The sequence below is a fragment of the Phoxinus phoxinus genome, assembly GCF_949152265.1.
Source record: "Phoxinus phoxinus genome assembly, chromosome: 19".
In the NCBI taxonomy this organism is placed as follows: Eukaryota; Metazoa; Chordata; class Actinopteri; order Cypriniformes; family Leuciscidae; genus Phoxinus; species Phoxinus phoxinus.
In genome coordinates, this window is record NC_136894.1 from 16,336,656 (window position 1) to 16,358,706 (window position 22,051).

Here is a 22,051-nt window from a genome sequence, read left to right on the forward strand (position 1 = left end):
AAAACTGTGTCGTGTAAAATGAATCAAATAAAAACTTACTTAAGCTAGACAATGACTTTCTTCTGGATCTGCTGTACAGCCAAAAACAATCTTTGTTGCATTAATTTCCTGTTATCACTGTAAAGCTCCTTTGAAACAATTTGTATTGTAAAAAAAGGGCTATATTATGTGACTTGACTTGACTAGAAGTTAGGGTTATTGGGGTTTGGTTTAGGGTTAGTTGCATGTAATTATGCATCATTTATAGTTATTACTACCGTAATTGTAACGTGCAACAAGTCAAGTCACCTTCATTTATATAGCGCTTTTAATATAGATTGTTTTACAGTGATAACAGGAAATTAAAGTATAGATTGTTTTGGCTTTACAGCAGCTCTAGAATAAAGTTGTTGTCCAGCTAAAGTTAGTTTTGATTGATTCACTTCCATTGCAACAATAGTTATTAACTTAGGGGCCGCTAACACGAGACAGAAAACCCTTAATGCGATCCGGACGCTCATTTGCACAAAACAGTGCCTGGTGGCTCGAGAAGACAAACCTTGAAATAGGTTCCAAGGTGCAAGCCTTGACATAAAAAATAAAAAAAAATAAAAAAGGTTCTCTCTGCGCAAACTTCAAAAACGCAAAGCTGTGAAAACGCTGAGTGATGGAACGCTGTGGAGACGCTTGTGAAAACAAGGACACTGTAAAATAGTGTAACCAGATATAATGATTGTATTTCATTAAAATGACATCAGATTCTCAGTCAAAATGAAATTAAACAGTTGCCCAAACATTTGTAAACGTGAATATAAAAATGCTATTAATAGCATTACTTATTAGACTCCATACATTGACAATATCTTTGCATATAGTTTGAAATACAAGTATATGACAGAACACATAATCGATTTGTGCATAGATTATCGAATAAATAAACATGGCCAAAGCAACAGCAGACTCTTGTAACATCATTTCATTTAAAGTCATGTTACTCTTATATTTCTGATAATACTTGGTCCTGTCTGTAAGATTACACAAGAGATATCCGTCTATCTGGATACATCACAACGGGAGGAACACCATACTGACATCTTCCCACATCTAAATAATCAACAACACAAGAACAACTGACCATCAACCAGAGCTGCTTATCTTCTGGGTTTGACCATATTCTAGACTATTCATTGGAAATGCATGAGTGTTTAAAATGCTGGCCAAAAACATTCTACCGACCATCACATACAACAAAGAAAAACACATACACTGCAATGCCATAGAATATAGTATAAATGCATATAAAAACATACATTTGTAAAGTAGGATTTCTATTAAGATTTACAGTAGGATATAGATATATTTTTAATGAGAGGAAATGTTTTTCGTTCAATGGTTCCATGCAGTAACACAATAAAATGTGAAAATGGGAGCTGAATTTTATTGGCACCTTATATGTAATTTTGTTAAATATATGTAATAAATGTTTTCATTTTATTACACACTGATCACACACACACATGTATGTGTGTTTGTAAAATGTAGAATGCAGACAAGAAAATAATAGATCAGGAACATAATGTATCTACATAAGATTAGACAAAGCAAAAATGACTCCGGTTATTCAGCAAAGCTTTAGTCCCAGTGACTTGAATCGTGACCTGTGACATTTTCTGTGGTACACAGAATCTGACAGACCTATAAAAGGATAGTTCACCCAAAAATAAAGTTCTGTCATCATTTCCTCAACCTCATATCCAAACCGACATGCAAGGCAGAATGTTTAAGCAACTTAAAAATACCCTAAAGTGATCCATACAACGCATGCCCTTTATATTCTGAAACCATGCATTGTCATGAACTGAATTTTTGTTTTACATTTTATGTTTCCTGGGGTGCACTTATAATGTTAAAAGGATTTTTACATTAAAAACTGTTATAATTTAGAAATATAAGGGCATTTTCTACTCTGATTTCAGCAATATGATTTGAACACTCAGTTTAAAGGGGCATGTCTCCCTTAAATCTTTAATGTAAACGCCCACTGCTGTGATTGGGTAACATGAAATAACAAATAATGGTAACACTTTAAAATTAAGGTTCAATTTGTTAACTACATTAAAGTGAACTAACAATGAAAAAATATATACTTGTAAAGCATTTCTTGATCTTTGTTTATGCTAATTTCAAATAAACTACCATACCAACTTTACCATAAACTAACAATGAACAGTTGTACTTTTTTATTAACTAATATTAACAAAGATGAATAAATAGTCTAAATAAAAAACAATTATTCCAGTAAATTTTTTTTACAGTAATGTTTTAATAGTTAAAGCATTAAAAAAATTACTGGAATAATGTGGAAAGCTGCTGTTAGGGTCACATGACTTAATTTGGGGAGAAATTTGTAAAATATGATTTTAAAAAATCCAGGTTTGCTTTGCTTGTTTTTTAGGGGTGCACAATTTGGCCAAAATGTTGTTATTATAAAATAATAATAATAACTATTACTATTAATATTATTATTATGTTCTAAGTAATTAATTCAAATTAGTATTAAGAAAAATTACTAAATAAATCAAAACAATAAAATAAGAAAAATAATATAACTATTTACGTTACAACTGTAAATTACAACTTTCTTAATTCATTTTCAATCATCAAACTTTCATTTTGATGGAAAACCGTATGGCGTCCTTAAAGCTTCTCTTTTGTTGATAAGCGCTTCTTATTACAAGTTTGGAAAGACGGTTGGCGTATGTTGGGTCCACAAATGCACGATAAAGAGATCCAAACTGAGAGCAGAGCAGAGATGATTATCTAATTGTGATAAGTGTTGATTACAGCATTATATTCATATCTACTCCCAGTGCATAAATGTTGCAGGGATGAGCATTGCAGCCTAATGTGTAAAAAATGCAAGAGTCTGTTCATTTCTGACACTTCTAGACAATACCAAATGCCACTGTTTAGAAAGAGCAAAATTGAACATTCTGCCAAACATGCAGGTTTGGAATGACATATATAACGTATGCATAAATGAAGAAAGAATTGTCATTTTTGGCTGAACTTTTTCTTTAACACTTAGTGTCCATGGATGTTCTTGAGCTGTCTACCGGCTGAGCTTTCTTGGGACTTCGCGAATGCTTTCTGTTATTTCTTTGAGAGATACTCTTCCAGGTCGTCATGGGAACGCTGGGAACCTCCTTTTTTGATACTAGCTCTGACTGAACCACTCCCCGGATTTGCTCCTTGTCTTCATCAGAGGAAGTGTTACTCTTAGAGCTCATCTCCACCGTAGGCTCCGTGAACACTATCAGCTGATTTTTACGATGAGGAACTTCAACTCTAGGACTCCCATCTGCCGCTTTCTCCTTTGTCAGTACAGTGACAGTCATCTGGGCCACACTGTGGTTCAGAGAAGCGCTTCTGAGGAGCATGTTGGAGCGTGGCTGCACCATCTGGATCCCGCCTATAGGAATCGTGAGGCTGAGATTGGGAATCATCACCTGGGGCTGGGAGTGCAGGGGCAGGTGACTTAACACACGCTGGCCTTCTTTCGGCTGCATATTCCTGGAGAGACGCCCATGTGGCAGAGGCCAAGACTGTGTCATGTCGGTCCTTCTCTTAGGACTGTGTGTTTTCTCCTTGAGGGGAGCCAGAAATAAAAAAAAATTGTGAAATCACCAAGTGGTCTGTTGGATATTGTAGCGACCACTATGCAGTCATCTTTATTCTAGGCAAAAGGACGTTATTTCTAAACAGTGTGGTTAATCTTTTTTTTTTTTTTTTGCAGCTAAAGATAGTCCTGGTTCTTCCCAAATTTTTACCTCATACAGTAGATGGTAAACAGATGAGTATGCATTCATAATTTCATGGGTTACTATCTAAGGTTTGGGCTTTAATTGTATGTAAAGACCGGTGGCTTGACTTCTATTTGTAATAAAGGTCCGACACAAAAATAACACACAGTGTGCTTTTAGAATCAGGGTATTTGTTTTTGGATGTTTATCTTGGATATATTTGAGTGTCTTGTTTTCAGACTTTTTTGTGCACTAATAAAAACAATCTTTCTATAAGTGGAGTAAAACAAACTTAGATAAAGAAAGAAGCATCTACATATTTAGCTATCTAGACTAAAAACCCACAATTTACTCTCTATTGAAACAAGGATGAATGGTTGTTAAAAGAGAGCATGGATTATTCGAAGAAACTATGTATTTTCTGAGAAAACTACAAATATAGAAATAAAACCTCATTCAAAAACGTAATAAATACTTTAATAAATTTGTAGATAAATATTATAAATCAAACAAAAGCACTTGCTCAAAAAAAATATATACTTTGGACCAACTTTATTTGTTACAGCCACAATTATTAGTTTTTCTAAAATGTTTTCTCTGTTTAAATGTTAAATTTGGATTTAATATTAATACAAAATATTTGTTTTCCCAAAGATAAAAAAGTTTTTTTATTATTATAAAGAACATATATCAACATATTAGTCAATGTGTAATTTAGTTTACTTACTATAATTAAAGACAAATTTGAACGACCTTTATGTTTATTTTGATGGTGGGACACCAGAAAAATGAATAAAACCCACAATAATTTCTGCAGTCAGTAAAGCTATAGCCAGTATGTGTTCTGCACATCAACACTGTTGTCAAGCGAAAAAAACTATTTAAATAATTTTTTTCTATTTTTTTTAATGTCATTTTATTTTAGAGAAACTAAACAAAACAGGTTTAAACAGGATATACAGGAAAGCATCATTTTTGATCAGGCCAATATAAAAATGCACTAATTAAATGACACGGTCATTTAACTTTCTCAATGCTGGTTTAAACTGGTACATTTCTCTTGCAGTCTTTTATCAGCATTATGGTCACTTGTTAATTCTTACATTCAGTCAGAAAGATCTACATAAAGACACTTACCGGTTTGGTCTTGAAATGTAATCTGTTCGGTGAGGCTTTTGTAGAATCTCTGGGTCTATCAGCTTGGTACTGAACAGTCACACTGGCCCCAACAGTCAACGCAAGTGGACAACTGTGAGACGAAGGCTGTATGGGGGACGAGGCTCTAATGGGGGACACGCGTCTCTCTGGGTACGATGAGGCTGGGTGTTCAGAAGGAGACAAAGAGGAAAGGCAGGATGATGGAAAGAGACTATGTCTCGGAGAGGGATAACGTAGAGGGGACATGTCTCGCTGAGGAGACTGCGGTAAAGCAGGGGACATTTGCAGGCCAGGAGACAGGCTGCGGATGGGGGACGAGCATTTCCCTGTGGTGGGTTCGAGGTGTGGAAGGGTTACTATGGACTTTGTGGTCTTCGGAGAGGCAGCTTCTCCATAGTGGCTTGGTTTTCGGGGGCTCATACTGACAGGCGGTTTGGGATGTTGTTCCCAGCCTGGGTTTGAAAAGCCTGAGATGTCACAGAAGCCAGAATTATCTCTGGAGAGAGATGTACTCTTAGACGATGAAGAGGAGCATGAATCTTGCTCGTCACCCTCATCATTATCATCAGCCTCGTCCACATCTGTCTCCTCTGCATCTGAGAACTGGTGCTCCTCCACCAGATCCGTCTCAAGCAAACGTTTATCACTGTCACCTACAGCACAAGAGAGTCACTGTATTAGCTTACATTTAGTATGATTAATTATGCAAAAAAAAAAAGACAAATACATTTAACCAATTCAATCACTAGCAAAGTAACCACACTTAATCCAAATAATAATTTCTCAATAATTTCCACTATAATTAATGGTAAATGCATAATTTATTTCCAAATAATCAGATTAATCGATGTATCATAAAATTAGCTTTTATAATATTTTTACATCAAATTGGCAGACAAAGTTTTAATGCTTTCAACAAACAGAACTACAAAAAGAAGTGATTGAGTAACTAATACTTCAGACAGAACTTGTCTGAATTTATATAAATTATACATGTACATGGCTGCTGAAAATTCAGCTTTGCCATTACAGATATAAACTAAAATTTAAAACGTATACAAAACAGTTATTTTATATTGTAATAATATTACTGTTTTAGTATATTTATGATGAAATAAATGTAGCCTTGGTGAGCAAGAAGAAGAGACGTCAAAAACAAGTTTCTCACCTCCCTCATCTGTCTCAAGCTCACACTGAACTGGTCCTGGAGCAGTTCCCTCTGGACACCTCTTCCCATGAGCCTTTGACTTCATATGTTTGGTTAAATTCCCTGAGGAAAACAGAATGAGAGCTTCAACATGGGAACGAAAAAAAAAAGACACTTATTTATATCAAGTTCGGCCCTGTGAGAGTACAGGTGTAGACTTTGTCCATGTAAACAACCTCCGATGTCATCAAACTAGTGATACAATAACATCTATTATAAACCTCTATTTTTGTTGTGTTGGCAAAAATGCTACTACAGGACAAGGAGCATATTAATGGTCTTGTCCTTATCGTATAATTAGTTTAAAGGGCCCCTATTATGGATTTTTGAAAATTACCTTTCATGTAGTGTGTAACATAGCTCTAAGTGAATGAAAACATCCTGCAAAGTTTTAAATCTGAAAGTGCACCTTATACAAAGTTATTGTCTTTCAAAAGAGTCGACTCCGAGTCAATTAAATGAATCATTTTTCAAACGAGTCATAAGCCGTTTCGTTGTGACGTCAAGACGGAACATTAGCATGTTGCGCACGCAGACACCAGGGAAAACTTGAACACAGCAGCTGATTACTGTGGATACTGGATAGCATCATGTCGAGAACACGCTGTGCTCTACAATGTGAAGGTAAAGTCAGCTTTTTTTCACTGCCCAAGGACGAGCATGTGAAGAATCAGTGGTTAAAATTCATCTTTACCACGATACCACAGCAGTACGACTGCTTCTCAAATCTCGGGAGTTCAGTGCAGGATTCGCAAACCGCTTGCTCTTGAAAGATGGTGTTCAAAATACTTAGTTTTGAGTTTGTGTAGGTCTCAAAAACTGGCTAACTCACGTTTTTACTGTCTAACTGAAATACTTCTGCTGATCAGTGTGGGCCACTATTACCTAAAACTGTCTATTAATGCAGATTTTCTGTCATTCTCACTACTTTGAGGAACGATTAAGCATATTTTACCAACGTTTATGTTACATCAGTCATTCACGCTAGAGCTCGGCTAATGTATACATTGCATACATGCACTGTTATTGATACAGTTTTCACGTGTTTACCACAATATATTAGAAAAATACTCAGTGTTTCATCATCGGACTCGCGCTCACATTGATATGGTAAAATCGACGTCATTGTTCGTTACCGTCTTTAGTTTACGGTGTAGGAAGTCTCAGGACACGCAGAGCTGACGTTGTCATTCAAAGCGTTTTCGAAGTGTGCTGTATGCGGTAAACCAATCACAACAGACTGAGCTGTCTGGCCAATCAGAGCAGAGTAGCTCGCGGAAAGGAGGGATTTAGAGAGATTGATTCATCTGACGAGTCGTTTGAGAATCATTGAGAAATGATTATGAGGAAATTAAACCGTTTTTTGACCTTTGATGCATGTAAACCTGTTGTAGGAGACTCCAAAACAACATTGGGAAACTTTAAAATAGCATAATAGGGGCACTTTAAATTTGCTTCTTGCTATTGATAGTCAGAGGCAGGTAGAGTTAGGGAGACTGGCAATCTTATTCCACAGTACATTTTATTTGACCAAATATTTGCATTTGCTCTTGAGCACGAGATTATATATTTTGGACTGTACATTTTAAATGTGTATATCTGCTAAAAGTTAATAGGCTATTGTCTTTTAGGTGTACACTAGCGTATAGTAGATGGGCTCAAAGATAATATTAATATCAAATGTATATTTTACTTTATCAATAATATTAATATAATATGGACAGACATGAACTAAACGCCACAAATGTCCATTTATCAGTTGTGCAGCATACCTTTGGTTTTGAAGGCAAAGTTACAGTGCTGGCAGACGTAGGGTCGATCGTCCGTGTGTAGTCGAATGTGTTTGCGCAGCATGCTGGGTTTCTTACAGCGTATTCCACACTCTTCACATACATATCGTCCTCTCCCCCGGCCACGTACATACACGTACTCCTCACTTGACCTGTAGCTGGAAAACACAACATAAAAGCTGAAACAATATGTTGTGTGAACATTCACTGGGCTTTGCCAATGATCAGGAGTCACTGACAGATAACAGACTGACCCTTATAAGTTGAACTACTAAAGGGAAAGACTATATATAACCCGAAAATGTTGGAAAGAAACATTGCAGAATGTTGAGAGTGCTCTTTATCATAATGGGAATTGTGGCTTTCAAACTCTAAATGAGTTTGAAAGCCTTGAAAGCCTTTGAAAGTTTGAAAAAAAAAAAAAAACCTCTCCTTTACCCTCCCTTGTTTTGGCTTATGCTACTCTGAGCAATGCCAGAACTTTGTATTTTGAGCACTTCTTGCGTTATTTTTGCCTCTTCACGATGACTCGCTTGCTGTAGTCCTCAGTTGTAAGTCGCTTTGGATAAAGGCGTCTGCTAAATGACTAAATGTAAATGTAAATGTAAATGTATCAAAAACAAGCACCAGAGAAATATCATAAAATAAGTGATGAACCAAATGGAAACTTCTTGGCCAAAGCTTAAAAAATCTGAACACACTGGTTTAAAAAGCAAAACACAAAATTTGATTTACATACATGTTTAGAGTAACTGAAGTTCTATTAATCAAAAAATCATAATCATAAGATCACATATTTTGTGAGATCAATATACTGTATAATCACTGATGACAACCATGTGTTCGAATCAAACACATAATTAAATTAGCGAATAATTCACAAAAATGTTTTCCAAACAAAGCTATCATATGGATTCAGAAGACTCGCACAAGCCATATGGACTACTTCTGACATTTCTGGAGATTGACAGTTCTCATTATAAAAAAAACTAAATAGCACTCTAGACCCCTTCTGAAACCCTTGTGAAAAATAAGTACTTATTACGGAAATGAAATACTGTAAAAGACTACACACAAGTACAAACTGAATGTAATGTTTTCTGGCTCTTAATTGCATGATAATTGTAATTAAATAAAAATGTATTATAGTTTAAATTTATATGTACTTAAAAGCAGTTATAAGCAGGACTTAAGTACTTAAAGTCCGCGTGAACCGGAAGTTGCAAACGACTTTTCTCAAGTGTTGTGACGCATTTCCGAGTGAAACGGAATATTGAACAGAGGGCAGGGTTTTACTTCAGCGCTCCTCCTCTCCATCTCTCGCCCATAGCAGAGTAACGGTTTGAGGGGAGTGGTCAAGCGATTAGCCAACCCAAGCCGTCAAGCCTATGTCATCAGAAAAAGAACCATTCCAGACCCGGAAGTAACTTTTCAAACTTTGATTAAAGATAACTTCGGCAAACAATTTTTTTCCGTGTATTAACTTGCACGGATGAATTGTTCACCACAAGACTAGTAATATCCGCTAACAAAGTAAATAGGGTCAATTTTGATTTCATGCCGACTTTAGGGACTTAAGTTAATAACTAATCCTATTGTCTTTGAAATATGGTTAAAAGGTTCTGCTGATTGTATTGTAATTAAATTGACTATTAAAAAGTACACTTAAGTACTTATTGTGTTAAGAAACATACACATAAAAGTGCACTTGATTAATTATATTATATATGAATCTATATATATATATATATATATATATATATATATATATATATATATATATAACTTTTGCAAAATTTGACGTACACTACAGTTGCACATAATTAAGTACACTTCTTTTTCACAGGGGAATACATCTAATTTGGGTTTGGACAAACATGAGGGTGATTAAATAAAGACTTTGCCTGAACAAACCCTTCAACTGGCTGAAATGCGTGCAGCAAAAAGGTGAATCATATCAGACAAGCAATATTTTTTCAATGTTTAATAAGTTAAACAAACATAATGGAACAGAAAGGCAGCACATGTAGGTTGACATTGACACTGCAAGTTCTCAACATCACCTTTAGGTTAATTAAAATACCAGCAAAGCAAAGCAAAGCCTCTGGGCTGGAATATGTGCATAAAGAAGCCTTTACATTGATCTCGCAGGTCTGTGTGGGAGATCTGATCTCCAATCTATAGCACCTGCATGGTATGCTTTTAAAGGTGCTCTAAAACAACTTGGTATGCTTGGCACAGACCCTCTTTCAGACACCACGCATGCATATATATCCATACACACCCCCTCCGCCTACCCACAGACACACACACATGGGTAGTCTGGCTGGGTATCCACCCTGTTTGTGTCCAGAAAGTCCCAAAACGGGGCCTCCACTTGACCTCAAACAGAGCGCCATTTATAATGTCAAGAACTAGGGCCCCCCTCCCTTCGACCCCCGTCACCACCACCCCGGCTCAAACATGGGGATCGTGCAATGCCGCTCTGTGCCCAGAGCCCGGGCTTCTGTGCCAATGCAAACAGCTGAGAGGGGGGAAACCCTGGACCCAACCAGCAGCTCATAACCAATAACATGAGTATAAATCAAGAACTGTGTTGCCAGCTTTCTTAAAAATAACAGTCATAATAAGAGTTAAATTTTGGGTGGTTTAGTTTTTTAGATTGAGGCTGTGCAGCTATTTAGGTTGTGATGTGATATATTCACAGTAACAGACTACTGTTCACCACAAAGTAAAGATGGAATTAATATGATCAAATAAATAACCAATGTCATTCTAAACCTACCGGAATTCAAAAAATGTAAATTAAAGTGGGTCCAAAAGGCACTGCATTATATAATAATTAGATTTAATCTTTCTGAAGAAAATACGAGTGATGCTTGGGCATGCACAAATTGTATTTCTGAGCATTTTTTAGCATGTTGCTAAGGTGCTTTGCGTGCTAAAACGTTTACACTGGTATTAAGATGCATTTTCAATAATCCACAAGTGGTAAGTCCGTTAAGCATTACCGTTTACACCTGGTCTTACCATGCATTTCTAAATCTTCTGTGACCACTTCTATTCGGACTTCGTCTAGACCCTCACCTCTTTGTCCCTTCAGTGTAAAGCCATTACGCTGCCATTTAAGCAGTGTAAATGAAGCCATTACGCTGCTTGCAAGCAAGCAGAAAGAAAATTAATGGAAAGGATCAAAGGATGTTTTGGTGCGCTCTCTCAAAAAACATCCTATAAAGGCCACATGTTAGGTCAGTGAGCAGTGAGGAGGTGGTCCTTTGTGGCTGTTCAAACGCATTTAACCACATGAGCATCTACACTACAAAAGCAATCCGGTCTAATGTGTTTTTGACTACCCCTGAAAGTGGTCAAAAGAGGACATGCACTAAATGATTTAGACCCTGTTTACTTCTGTATTTAACCTTTAATGTATGCCTGTGTTTTTCTGTTTTTGTTTGTTTTTGGCCAAACTAAATCTAAGTATGAGTAATATTGACAACTTATTATTGAAAGGTAAGACATGGCCTGAAGAAAGGGCATCAATCATGACACATAAAGATGTGAAAATTCATGACATATGCATTATGTGAGGATGAACTGTACAGAAACCACATGATTAGCATTCACCTGAAATGCTGGCTCAATCGCTTTCCCAAACTTTCAGGCAAAATCACTCTCCTCATACATCAATTCATGAGTTCACACTTACAAATAAGTCAGATGGAATAAATGGTATGCATATTTGGCGTGCTGTCCGAGGAGAGGGCTCCGGGCTCGGTATTCGGCCCGAACCCAGAGTACTCCCCCCGTATTGCTGGTTTAGGAAGTAACCAGGCGAGTGTGAGGAGACGGGGTGGTGGAGGGATGCTGAAAAACTGTCGAGGAACGTTGGTGAGTCAAATGAGTATGTATATAGGTCTCCACTCATGCTGATTGGATAGAAATGTTGATTACTGATTGTTGACAGCTGGTTGGAATGATGTGATAATTGGATCAATTATTTGAACGTGCTCCTCCCGAACTTTGTTTATAAAACATCATCTAAAACCTCAGAGCTTCCATTTTAAGGCCACATTTACACATAGCCGGGTATTTAGAGAAACTAATATTTCTCCCCCTCCGTTTTCAATAATAACATCGTGCACACAACCCGCATAAATACGCCGTCGAGCGCCTTTATAACTATGCTAAACCTATGGGCGGCAGTGTAGGGAGAAGGATAAAGCCATGCAAGCCAATCAGAATCCTCAGAATCGACAAGAGAGAACCTAAAACCCCGTTTCTCCCAGTTGACACGACAACATATAACCGGCGTTTTCAGAAATCTCCACTTTGGCCGGAGTTTTTAGAAATTATCGTTTTCTGGGATAAAAACGGCGTTTTCGTGTAAATGACAGGCCAAAACGCAGAGAAATATCTGCGTTTTCCCATCGTGTAAACGGGGCCTAAGATGCACAAACCACCTTAACCACCTTCAGTCTTCTCATTCTGAAGAGACAGAAATGTCTCCTAAACTAAAGAGCATACATGGATGGAGAAACAGCACAGCCAAATTAAATTTCATGGCTGCTGTGAAGAGTATGCTGTGTTAAAAATGCTATAATTCTTCAGAAGTGCCACAGGTGGTTGTTTTTAGGAAGACTAAAACTGTCTGTAACTTACTGTCTGTAAACTGATCTCAGTCACGACAGACTAAGTTGCAGACAACATAACCTTGAAGAATAAAATGTATTTCAGTTAAATTTCTTTCTATCAGTTTGTCTGACTTCTTTTGTAGTTAACATAGGGCTTGAAGCCAGACTGATTTATAGCTTTAATCCATAGCACAGATTTATTTATATTTATTATATAGACCTCTCTCTTTTATTAAAAATAACCACTCACTCTAATGAACATTTCTTAGATCTCAAAAGACGGCAGAGTTGACAAGTGTTTGTGTGAGGGGGTTAAGAGATACATGAAACTCAAGTTTAAACAGGTACACATTTACGAGTTCACACTTATAACCAGATAGAGTAAAAAGAAGCCCATCAGCCAGGAAATGGTACTGACACCCCAAAAATATGGCAAAGTACAAGGCTGATAGTGCAGTGTTTGCAGGGAGTAGGTTGGTCGTTGGACCGGGAGGGCACTTGCAGCTTCCAATGGGAGTTCAATACTCACAACCATCGGATGGGTTAGCCCTGCCGGCAGCTGAATGGAGATGGATCTTAGCTGCCTGACCGGAAGGATTTCACCCCATCTGGCATATGGGCAGAAAATAGATTTCGACCGTGAAGAGCTCTCACGACGTCTGACAGGAGTGCAATACTCACAGCATCAGATGGGTAACCCCAAGCCAGCCAGCGAATGAGGATGGAACTTTAGCCGTTTTGCCAGGGAGGGCTCTCACAGCATCCGACAGCGATCTAATGGGTAAGCCCCATCCGGAAGACGGGCAGGACATACATTTTGACCGGGGAGGGTTCTCATGGCATCTGACGGGAGCACAATGCTCATGGCATCAGATAGGTAAGCCCCGCCGACAGTCGATCGGTTACAGGCTTGGCCGTTTGACCTGGAGGGCTCTCGCAGCATCTGACTGGAGTTCAATACTCGCAGCAATTGGACGGGTAAGTCCTCAATGGCAGTTAAGCGCAATTAAAGATAGGCAATTAAATGGGGATAGGGGTGAGCTTCTGCTAAAGTCAGGGGATAACGCGCTGTGGTGGTGAGAAAGGGGTTAAATGTAGAGGCAGGGCTCTTGAAAGCCTCTGATGAACAACGACTGAGTGCTTGAATTTGTTGCTGGGAGAGGCCTTTTTGAGCAGCTGTGGTTACGGAACCTATGTGGAAAGAGTGACTTGAAAAGTGCTCTGCTAAGAGTAATTTGAGGTGTTTATGGAACCAGAAACACGTAATGGGGTGATTTGAATAGTCTGTGAAAAGCTGGTCAGAAGGGGATTTAACCTGTGAGTTTCTAAAATGTAAGTAACATAGAGGGGTTTGGTATGGTTGGATAGGTAATGGAAGATTGAATGAAATGGCCTTTTTTCTTCTGATCTGTCTTACTTTTTTGATGAAGTAAGAGATTGTTTCGTTATCTTAGATTGATAAATCTGAAATAGTGGGATGTATTTAGGGTTAAATCTATAGATTAAATGAACATAGCGTTGAGTGTGTGAACGATATTAATGGAATAGTAGCCTAGGCGGAGGGCGGAAATGCATTTGGTGAGTATGTCTAAAGTTAAAGGGTTAGTTCACCCAAAAATGAAAATAATGTCATTAATGACTCACCCTCATGTCGTTCTAAGCCCGTAAGACCTCTGTTCATCTTCGGAACACAGTTTAAGATATTTTAGATTTAGTCCGAGAGCTTTCTGTCCCTCCATTGAAAATGTATATACGGTATACTGTCCATGTCCAGAAAGGTAATAAAAAATCATCAAAGTAGTCCATGTGACCTCAGTGGGTTAGTTAGAAGTTTTTGAAGCATCGAAAATACTTTTTGGTCCAAAAATAACACAAAATAAGACTTTATTCAGCATTGTATTCTCTCCCGGGTCTGTTGTCAATCCTTCACAGTTACGCTGATGGCGTAAGACGCTGATGACGTGTTATCTGGTGCGCCCGAGCTTCATTTATAGACTGAGGGAAACGCACGCTGTAAAAGTGTCTCATCCGCGACATGCACATTTACGCACCATTAAAAAAATGATATCCACGCAAACAATGTAGAATAGCTTGAATATAGCGTGCGTCTCCCTCAGACTGTAAACGAAGCTCGGGCGCACCAGATAACACGTCATCAGCGTCTTACGTCAGCAGCGTCGCTGTGGAGTCCTGAACGCAGATTCACAACAGACCCGGGAGAGAATACAATGCTGAATAAAGTCTTATTTTGTGTTATTTTTGGACCAAAAAGTATTTTCGATGCTTCAAAAACTTCTAACTAACCCACTGAGGTCACATGGACTACTTTGATGATGTTTTTATTACCTTTCTGGACATGGACAGTATACCGTATATACATTTTCAATGGAGGGACAGAAAGCTCTCGGACTAAATCTAAAATATCTTAAACTGTGTTCCGAAGATGAACGGAGGTCTTACGGGCTTAGAACGACATGAGGGTGAGTCATTAATGACATTATTTTCATTTTTGGGTGAACTAACCCTTTAAAGGTTGTCTGGCGTCTGTTTTTAATGCCTTTGATAAGCAGGGAAGTCTGTCAGTTGATTATTTTGGAGGAGGATGAGCCGAAAATTAGTTTATGGAAAAATTGGATTCCACTTTATTGTAGCCTTTAATGGAACCGATTTAAAGGCTCTTGACTGTGTTAAGATTGGTGATATATACAACGTAATAGTAAGAAGTGAAAAGTCTGGGAAGGGCAGGTTGAATGTGAGTGGAAAAGTTTTAAAACATCTCTATGCTATTACGTAAGATTAGATGGTTCTATGAGAAAAGGCTTGAAATATGGAATTAAGAGAAGAGTTGAGCAATGGCCTCAAAGGGGGATTTATGAGAAGATTAACTCTGAATATTGAGGTACTAGGGTTAGGTTGGGGTCTGCTTCTGAAGCCAGCTGCCTGAATTTCTGAAAGGAAAAGCGTGAGAGAGAGTCAGCAATTAGTTTTTTTTGGACCCAGGAACATCCTTAGCAGCAATAATGAATTGATCGCAGGCTGCAATCCAAATAGGGAGTCTTATGAGTGGCATCATTGCTGGGGAGTGATAACGGTTTTTATTGATGCAGTGCATGGTTGCTTCGTTGTTGCAGTAAACTATGATGTTGCTTGTGGACCATTCTTTCCCCAATAGAAAGGCTGCTACGACGAGAGGATAAAGTTAAAAGCTGGGAACTGCCTTGTGTCTAAAAACTGAGGTGGCCACATAGACACAAACCAGCGGCCTTGGTCAAATCCCCTGAAGCCGGTGGAGGGAGCTGCGTTGGTGAAAAGTTGGTGAGAACGAGAGAAACCAGGTTGTTGTAGAAGGATAGACCGCTCCATTGTTTAAGGAAGGTTATCCATAAATTAAGCTCATCACGGCACAAAGTAGTTAGAGTGATTTGGTCTTCTAAAGCGTAAACCGAGGACGCAAGGGAGATAAGATGTGAGATGAAAGGGCAGCCTTGCAGAATTATGCGCAGTGTGAAGTTTAGGTGGCCGAGCAGAGATGGGAGTTTGCGTTCAGAACAATTTGAGCTGTCTAGAAGGGTGGATGCGACCAGAATTATTCTGTTCTATTTAGGCAATGAGATCCTGAATTTTACAGTGTCTAAGTTACTGCCTAAAATTTCAATGGACGTGGCTGGGGCCCTTGTTTTGTTCTGGGTGATCGGGATCCCAAGCTCAGTGAAAATCTTTCGGACTGTGAGGAAAATACACGGATGGGATGGCATTGGTAGGCGAGATGAGGTGAAGGTAAGGAATTGCATAGTATAGTTGTTAGAGAAAATCCAGCAAATGGCTTTGGATAATATGTAAAACATCTTGGAGCTGCTTTTGCAGTCGAAAGTAAATCGGACGGCAAAATAATATTTTTCTTGCCAGAAAACGCCAAATAAATGCCACGAATCCGGGTGGATTCAGAAGTGATGTCAACTTTACAAGCCAAGCTCCACGACCAGTGTTTTTAATTTTTTTTTTTGCTTGATCATTGTTGTGATGGTGAAGGGAAAATTCATCAAGTGGGATAAGCAGTTTATGCTTTGGAACGGGAAATTTATGAAGTGCTGAAAGGGTGATTATTAATCTTTTTTTTTTACCAGAAAATGGTCTAGTAGCCACTCAAATGGGGCTGGAACATATAGGGAGGAACATAAAAAGGGTCGATCATGAAGCCTGAATTAACTTCCTTACTGATCAGGTTGTCTACTGTGTCAGGTTCTATGAGTGCGGATTGAAGATTATCACAAATAATATTTTGTGAGGGAAGGCTTTCTACTCTGGGTTCAAAACCATGCTCGAGACCATACTGCAAATAATTAGTAAAGTCAGGATTATTGTGGCAAGACAATTCAGTAGACAAACGGAAAATATTTTCAGGAGTCAACAAGCTATTTAAAAAAAGATATCTTGTACATCTCCCTGTATTAATGTTATTGCAGACCTGTCTGCTGAAAGAAAAAGCTGAGGGTCTTCTTCTGGAATCCGTACCAGAAAAGTTGAAGTTTGTGGTTGCTGGGCATGGGATGTAACTGGTTGATTTTTTTTGGTTTGGATCAGGACATGGAGGAATTGAGGGGTTTACTTGGGGACAAGCTATGGTGGAATGGGCGACCGATCTACATACTGCACATGAAATGTTCAGACAGTCTAAGTCTGTGTCTCAGCACACCCCACTAGGGGCATTAATTCCATTGTGCGACTTGAACGGCGCATTTAGCTGAAAACAGCTTGTTATTGGTGTAAAAGTGGGTTCCTCCATATGCTAACAATTCAATTCTCACCTCCTATGGGGAAAAGCAGCAAAAATTATTCCGCTGTATCGACTGAAAGCAATACAGAATTCTGAGAATGAAAGGATTCGGGAAGGGCTATAAGCTGAATTTTTTCTAGGTAACTGAAAAATCGTCAAAACCAATTTGGTGACTTGCTTCGATTGGGGGAAGCAGGGAGAGTAGGAAGAATAAATCAATGTCTGAACCTGACTAAATCAGGGGGCGGTTCCAAAGCGATGGCGTTCGATGGCATGGTCATCTGTGTTGCAGAGAAGAGGGAGAATTATGAACGAGCCCTGGAGAAGAGAGTTAGGAGGGAGAAGCTCCTAGGTTGTTTGCAGAGGCAGTCTCATGCTTAGGCCCCTGGGGCTTGGCTAGTAACGGGGAAGGTAATGGAAGAGGAAATCTGGGGTGGAAAATAGGCTGTCTGGGTCTGTGCCTGTAGCAGAGGCAGCCTCACACTAGGGCCCGCGGTTGGAGCTGTAGGCAAAGGACAAAAAAGAAAATTTGAGACTGATGACTGGGCCTGCGCCACTAGCGGAGTCATCCTCACACTAGGGTCTGCGGGAGAAGCTGCAGGCCACTGATAGGGGAAAAAGGATAGAGGCAGAGGGAGGAGAGGGAAATGTTATCTGGGCCTGTGTTACTAGCGGAGGCCGCCTCGCGCTAGGAGCTGGAGGCAAAGGACAATGGGGAGGGTTTGAGACGGCAGGATGAAATGGCTGAGACGGCTGAGCTTGCTCCGCTAGTGGAGGCAACCTCACGCTAGGGGGAAGGCATTTGTTGAGAGGAGCAGGCATTGTTGTACTAGGTGCAGCGCTGGGGAAAGCCGTGATGTGTGGCTGAGCAGAGGGAGGAGGAGAGTGGGGCGCAGCCCAATGCATGGGCGGAAGACTGTGTTTGAACGGGATGCGGCTTTGGGCACCTGCAGTCTTTGTTCGCTTTACTGGCAGCCTTAGAGGGTAAAAGGGATTTAGGAGAGGCGCAAACTGTCTGCAGGTTGATGTACAATTGATATTACTGTGCTTTATTCATGTCTTAATCCCTACAGTGTCGATTTCTCGATTGCAGATATAGTTGGATGGGCAAGGGTGTACGAAGATGGCAAGGAGGATGGTGGATGTCCCACCAGTAGGAGCAGGGCTCTGCATCTTGGGGTGTAGAGAACAGAACGGATGGGCTGGCATCCGCGCAATGGAGCTGGAGGCTCTGCGGCAGCACCCGGCGGAGAATGGGTGCTTTTTAGTTCGGTGGAGTGCGGCGAAGGATTTCGGGAGAAGAGGGATGCGTCATCAGACGAGAACAGCTCAATCTCTGACATAGCTGCAATTGGGCAGGTCCAAATGCAGAAAAATGTCGAGGAACATAGGTGAGTCGGCTATGTATATATAGTAGGCCTCCTCTTGTACTGATTTGATAGGCAATATGAATGGGTTCCTCCCAAATGTTGTTAAGAAAACATCATGACATGTTTAATGGTCAACTGGACACAAGACAAAGATGAAAATTTTGAGTATGTGTGTGTGTTGCTAGTATACTCAGCGCATTTGGGCTTAGACGAAAGTATTTGGTTTTTATGTGCTTTATGTACTTAAAGTACTTACATTTTGTCATCAACACAGCCCAATTATTCAAACTCTGTACTTGTAATGGTGGAACAACAACAAACTACTAATGATGGCAACAACAAAAGACAGCAATGTTGACGAGTGCTTGCGTGAGGGGGTTAAGACGAGATACCCACAACTTTTAAACGTTTAAACTAGTTTAAACGGATACAAAGACATCTTTATGCCTCTTAACTTTTGGAGAGAAGTAGCACAGACATTAAATTAAATAGACATTGAAAGGCTATATATACATTTGTACGCATATGCTAGTGTTTGTGTCAAAACTTTTTAGGATTTATGCGTTCGGCTGTGTGCATACATTAAGTGCTTGAATTATACTTTGAAAGTATACTTTGGGAATTACACTAGAGGTTTTCAACTGGTTAGTCGAGACCCAAAATAGGTCACGTCTGTTTTGACAGGATAGAGAAATGCTAAATGTAAATTAAAACAATGTAAAAGTAGCTACTAATTGTGCATAGTAAAAGAGAAAAATAAATAAGCTTATTAACTGGTTGGAAAAAACATTACATGTCTTTTGTTGCTCATGTTCATGTCCATGCATCCAATCAAACTACGCCCAAATTATACATTAAATATGGGTTCATCTGTAACAAGGGTTAAAATAAGCAGTTAAAGCTGCAGTCGTCAAGTCTGGCAGATTGAGGGAACTTAGCCAAAATGTTTAATGTTTACAACTCTCATGCCCCTCCCCCACTATCACGAGCACCCTCCCATCAAGTTAGTGCTCGTCAGTGTGTGTGCCCCAGATTTGGGAGATCTCTTTGTGAAAGCGCCCGTCTCTTCAGCATCAATCAACACCATGGAGTACTCTTTCTTTTCCTTGGTTGTTTTGGACCTCCTAGCTCTGGTTGTTAACCGAGGAATTGGAAGCTTGTTAGAACATTTTCTCTCCGCCATCACGCTTCGTACAATCCAACACACCTGCGAACTTCAGGCGTGGGCATCAGATATTGTAACGTGCGCAAGGGGGGATCTGTGGCATGTTCACGAACTGTGATTGACAGTCAGATCTCACACAGCCCTGCGCTGATTGGACCAGAAGAACCAGGAGCCGTGTATTTTTTTGCAAAACAAATAACAGGCTCTAGGTGGAGGTAGAAGCGCGGGTTTTTTCTAAAACAGGCTGATTTATGTTGTTCTGTCTGAGCATTTCGGTTTCAGTGAATATGATCAAAAAAATATTGCCGACTGCAGCTTTAAAATTGCCACACTAGACTTTACCTTCCATTGTCTATCATTCTTATGCATTTATTCATATGCATGGGAGAACGGATACACAACCTAATGCAAAGAAGGTTTGCAGTTAGTTGCAAACAAAAAAGTTAAAGTTTTGGTGAACTCTGAATGCATATTACGTGACCACAATTTGTGACCTACATTTCCTATTCAGCTGTTCATGTAAATAATTGTGGCTTTTCTTGGGCCTATGCAGTTTTCAATAAATATATTATTTACTTTTGTATAACAATCAGTTTTGGAACTGTGTTTGGTTGCCACTTATAATTCGGGTAATTTGGGTATCAAAGCAAATAATAATCTGAAAACCACATAAATCTCTTAGATGTTTGTTTTTCATTAATCTGAAAACACCTCAAAATGTGACTCTACTGCCTCTTGGCCACCTCCATATGCCTTCAGCTCAATGACCAAAATCATTGATGCAGTATGGTGTAAATGGGACTCTGTGGGGTTCCACAGGAAGTGACCGCCAGGCTAGGTAGTTTCCTGGCTCGGGCTGTGTAACAGACGGTCCGTGTTGGCTCTGACAGCCAACCGATCTCCTGCAGCGGGGCAAGAACAACACTGCTCAAAATACTGACAAACTAGTGACAGAAAGCCACCACACATACAGTATGAGCAGGATGCACAGTGCAGGAACTACAAAGATTCTAGCTTTCAGATGGGTGTGGAGAAGAGGACATTCATAGCTTCTGTATATATGACAGTATTAAAAACTGATAACATTTGCTTTAAAAAAAAACAGTGCTTGCAAGGCAGTAAAAAAAAGTAATAGGTTCGTTTCTGGTTTTCAAATGAAATAGTATAGCAGAGTATAACTTGCTTATTATGATGCTCACACACATCTGGTTTTCTTACATCTTCGTACAAGAATCAACAGCTAACATGACAGCATCTTTGAAGTGTAAATACAGATATAAATGCTTAAATAAATGCATGAGAGAAAAGAAAGAAGACCAATCACAATTAAGTATGCAAATAAATGCAAAATAGAACATGAATCACAAATACATATGCAAATTGTACAATGACATTACCACTCTGGGTTTCATTTTGAATGGCCAAATGCTAATGATGTAAGTCAATATTGATTAACTTTAATTTTACATTTTACAAGTATAATGTTTACAAAAGCAAAACTAGACAGCACATAGACTACACTGAATAATAAAAGTATCTACAAAGGTATATATACAGGTTTAGGCTGAATTTCTTGAAGAAAAATGTGAGGAAAATAAACAAATATATATTTATTTTATACAATGCTGCCTTGCAAACACAGTAAGAAAGATTTACTGCAAATTGTGTCAAGCATTCATTATGCTTTTACACATTCTTTTCGTTGCATTAATACAAGTTTTATGCATTATTATGACTTACCCTCCCTCACAAATCTGTACCCGTGAGCTGTACTTGGAGGTAGATAGTTGGTCCTCCTTCTCCACTGCTGTTTTCTTTTCTACCTCTGTCAACTCAGCTTGCTGGGCTTCTTTCGGTTCTGTGGGCTGAGTAGCATGTACCTACACTCGAGAGAGACACGGGCAAGTTCACCAACCCTATTCCAGGAGCCCAGGGAGACAGAGATGGGGGGGGGGGGGGGGGGGTCTCATTCAACATTTTAAGTTGACTTTGTATACTTTTTATAAGTAAATTGTCTTGTGAAGATTAAGTTTAATCACATTTTAAAACTGTGGAGTGGGAACTGTAAGTAACTTACCTTTTGTATTACTTAAACCCTCAAATGCCTTTTAAAGTACTGGGCTAAAAAAAAACATACTGCCTCAATTTAATAATATCAATGTCAGCAAGCATAA

At 39.1% G+C, this 22,051-nt stretch overlaps 1 protein-coding gene across 1 annotated transcript in view; it reads right to left on the minus strand.

The window, feature by feature from the left end:
- Window positions 1-698: 698 nt before the first annotated feature.
- hivep3a (HIVEP zinc finger 3a) overlaps window positions 699-22,051 on the minus strand; it is a 58,902-nt gene continuing 37,549 nt past the window's right edge. Inside the window, exons 3-7 of the mRNA XM_079591276.1 lie at window positions 21,618-21,757; window positions 7,920-8,095; window positions 6,109-6,210; window positions 4,920-5,593; window positions 699-3,626 (exon numbers count right to left, since the gene is read on the minus strand). Of these exons, the coding sequence (XP_079447402.1) occupies window positions 3,057-3,626; window positions 4,920-5,593; window positions 6,109-6,210; window positions 7,920-8,095; window positions 21,618-21,757 (1,662 nt within the window). The 3' untranslated portion in view covers window positions 699-3,056. The remainder of the gene's footprint in view (window positions 3,627-4,919; window positions 5,594-6,108; window positions 6,211-7,919; window positions 8,096-21,617; window positions 21,758-22,051) is intronic.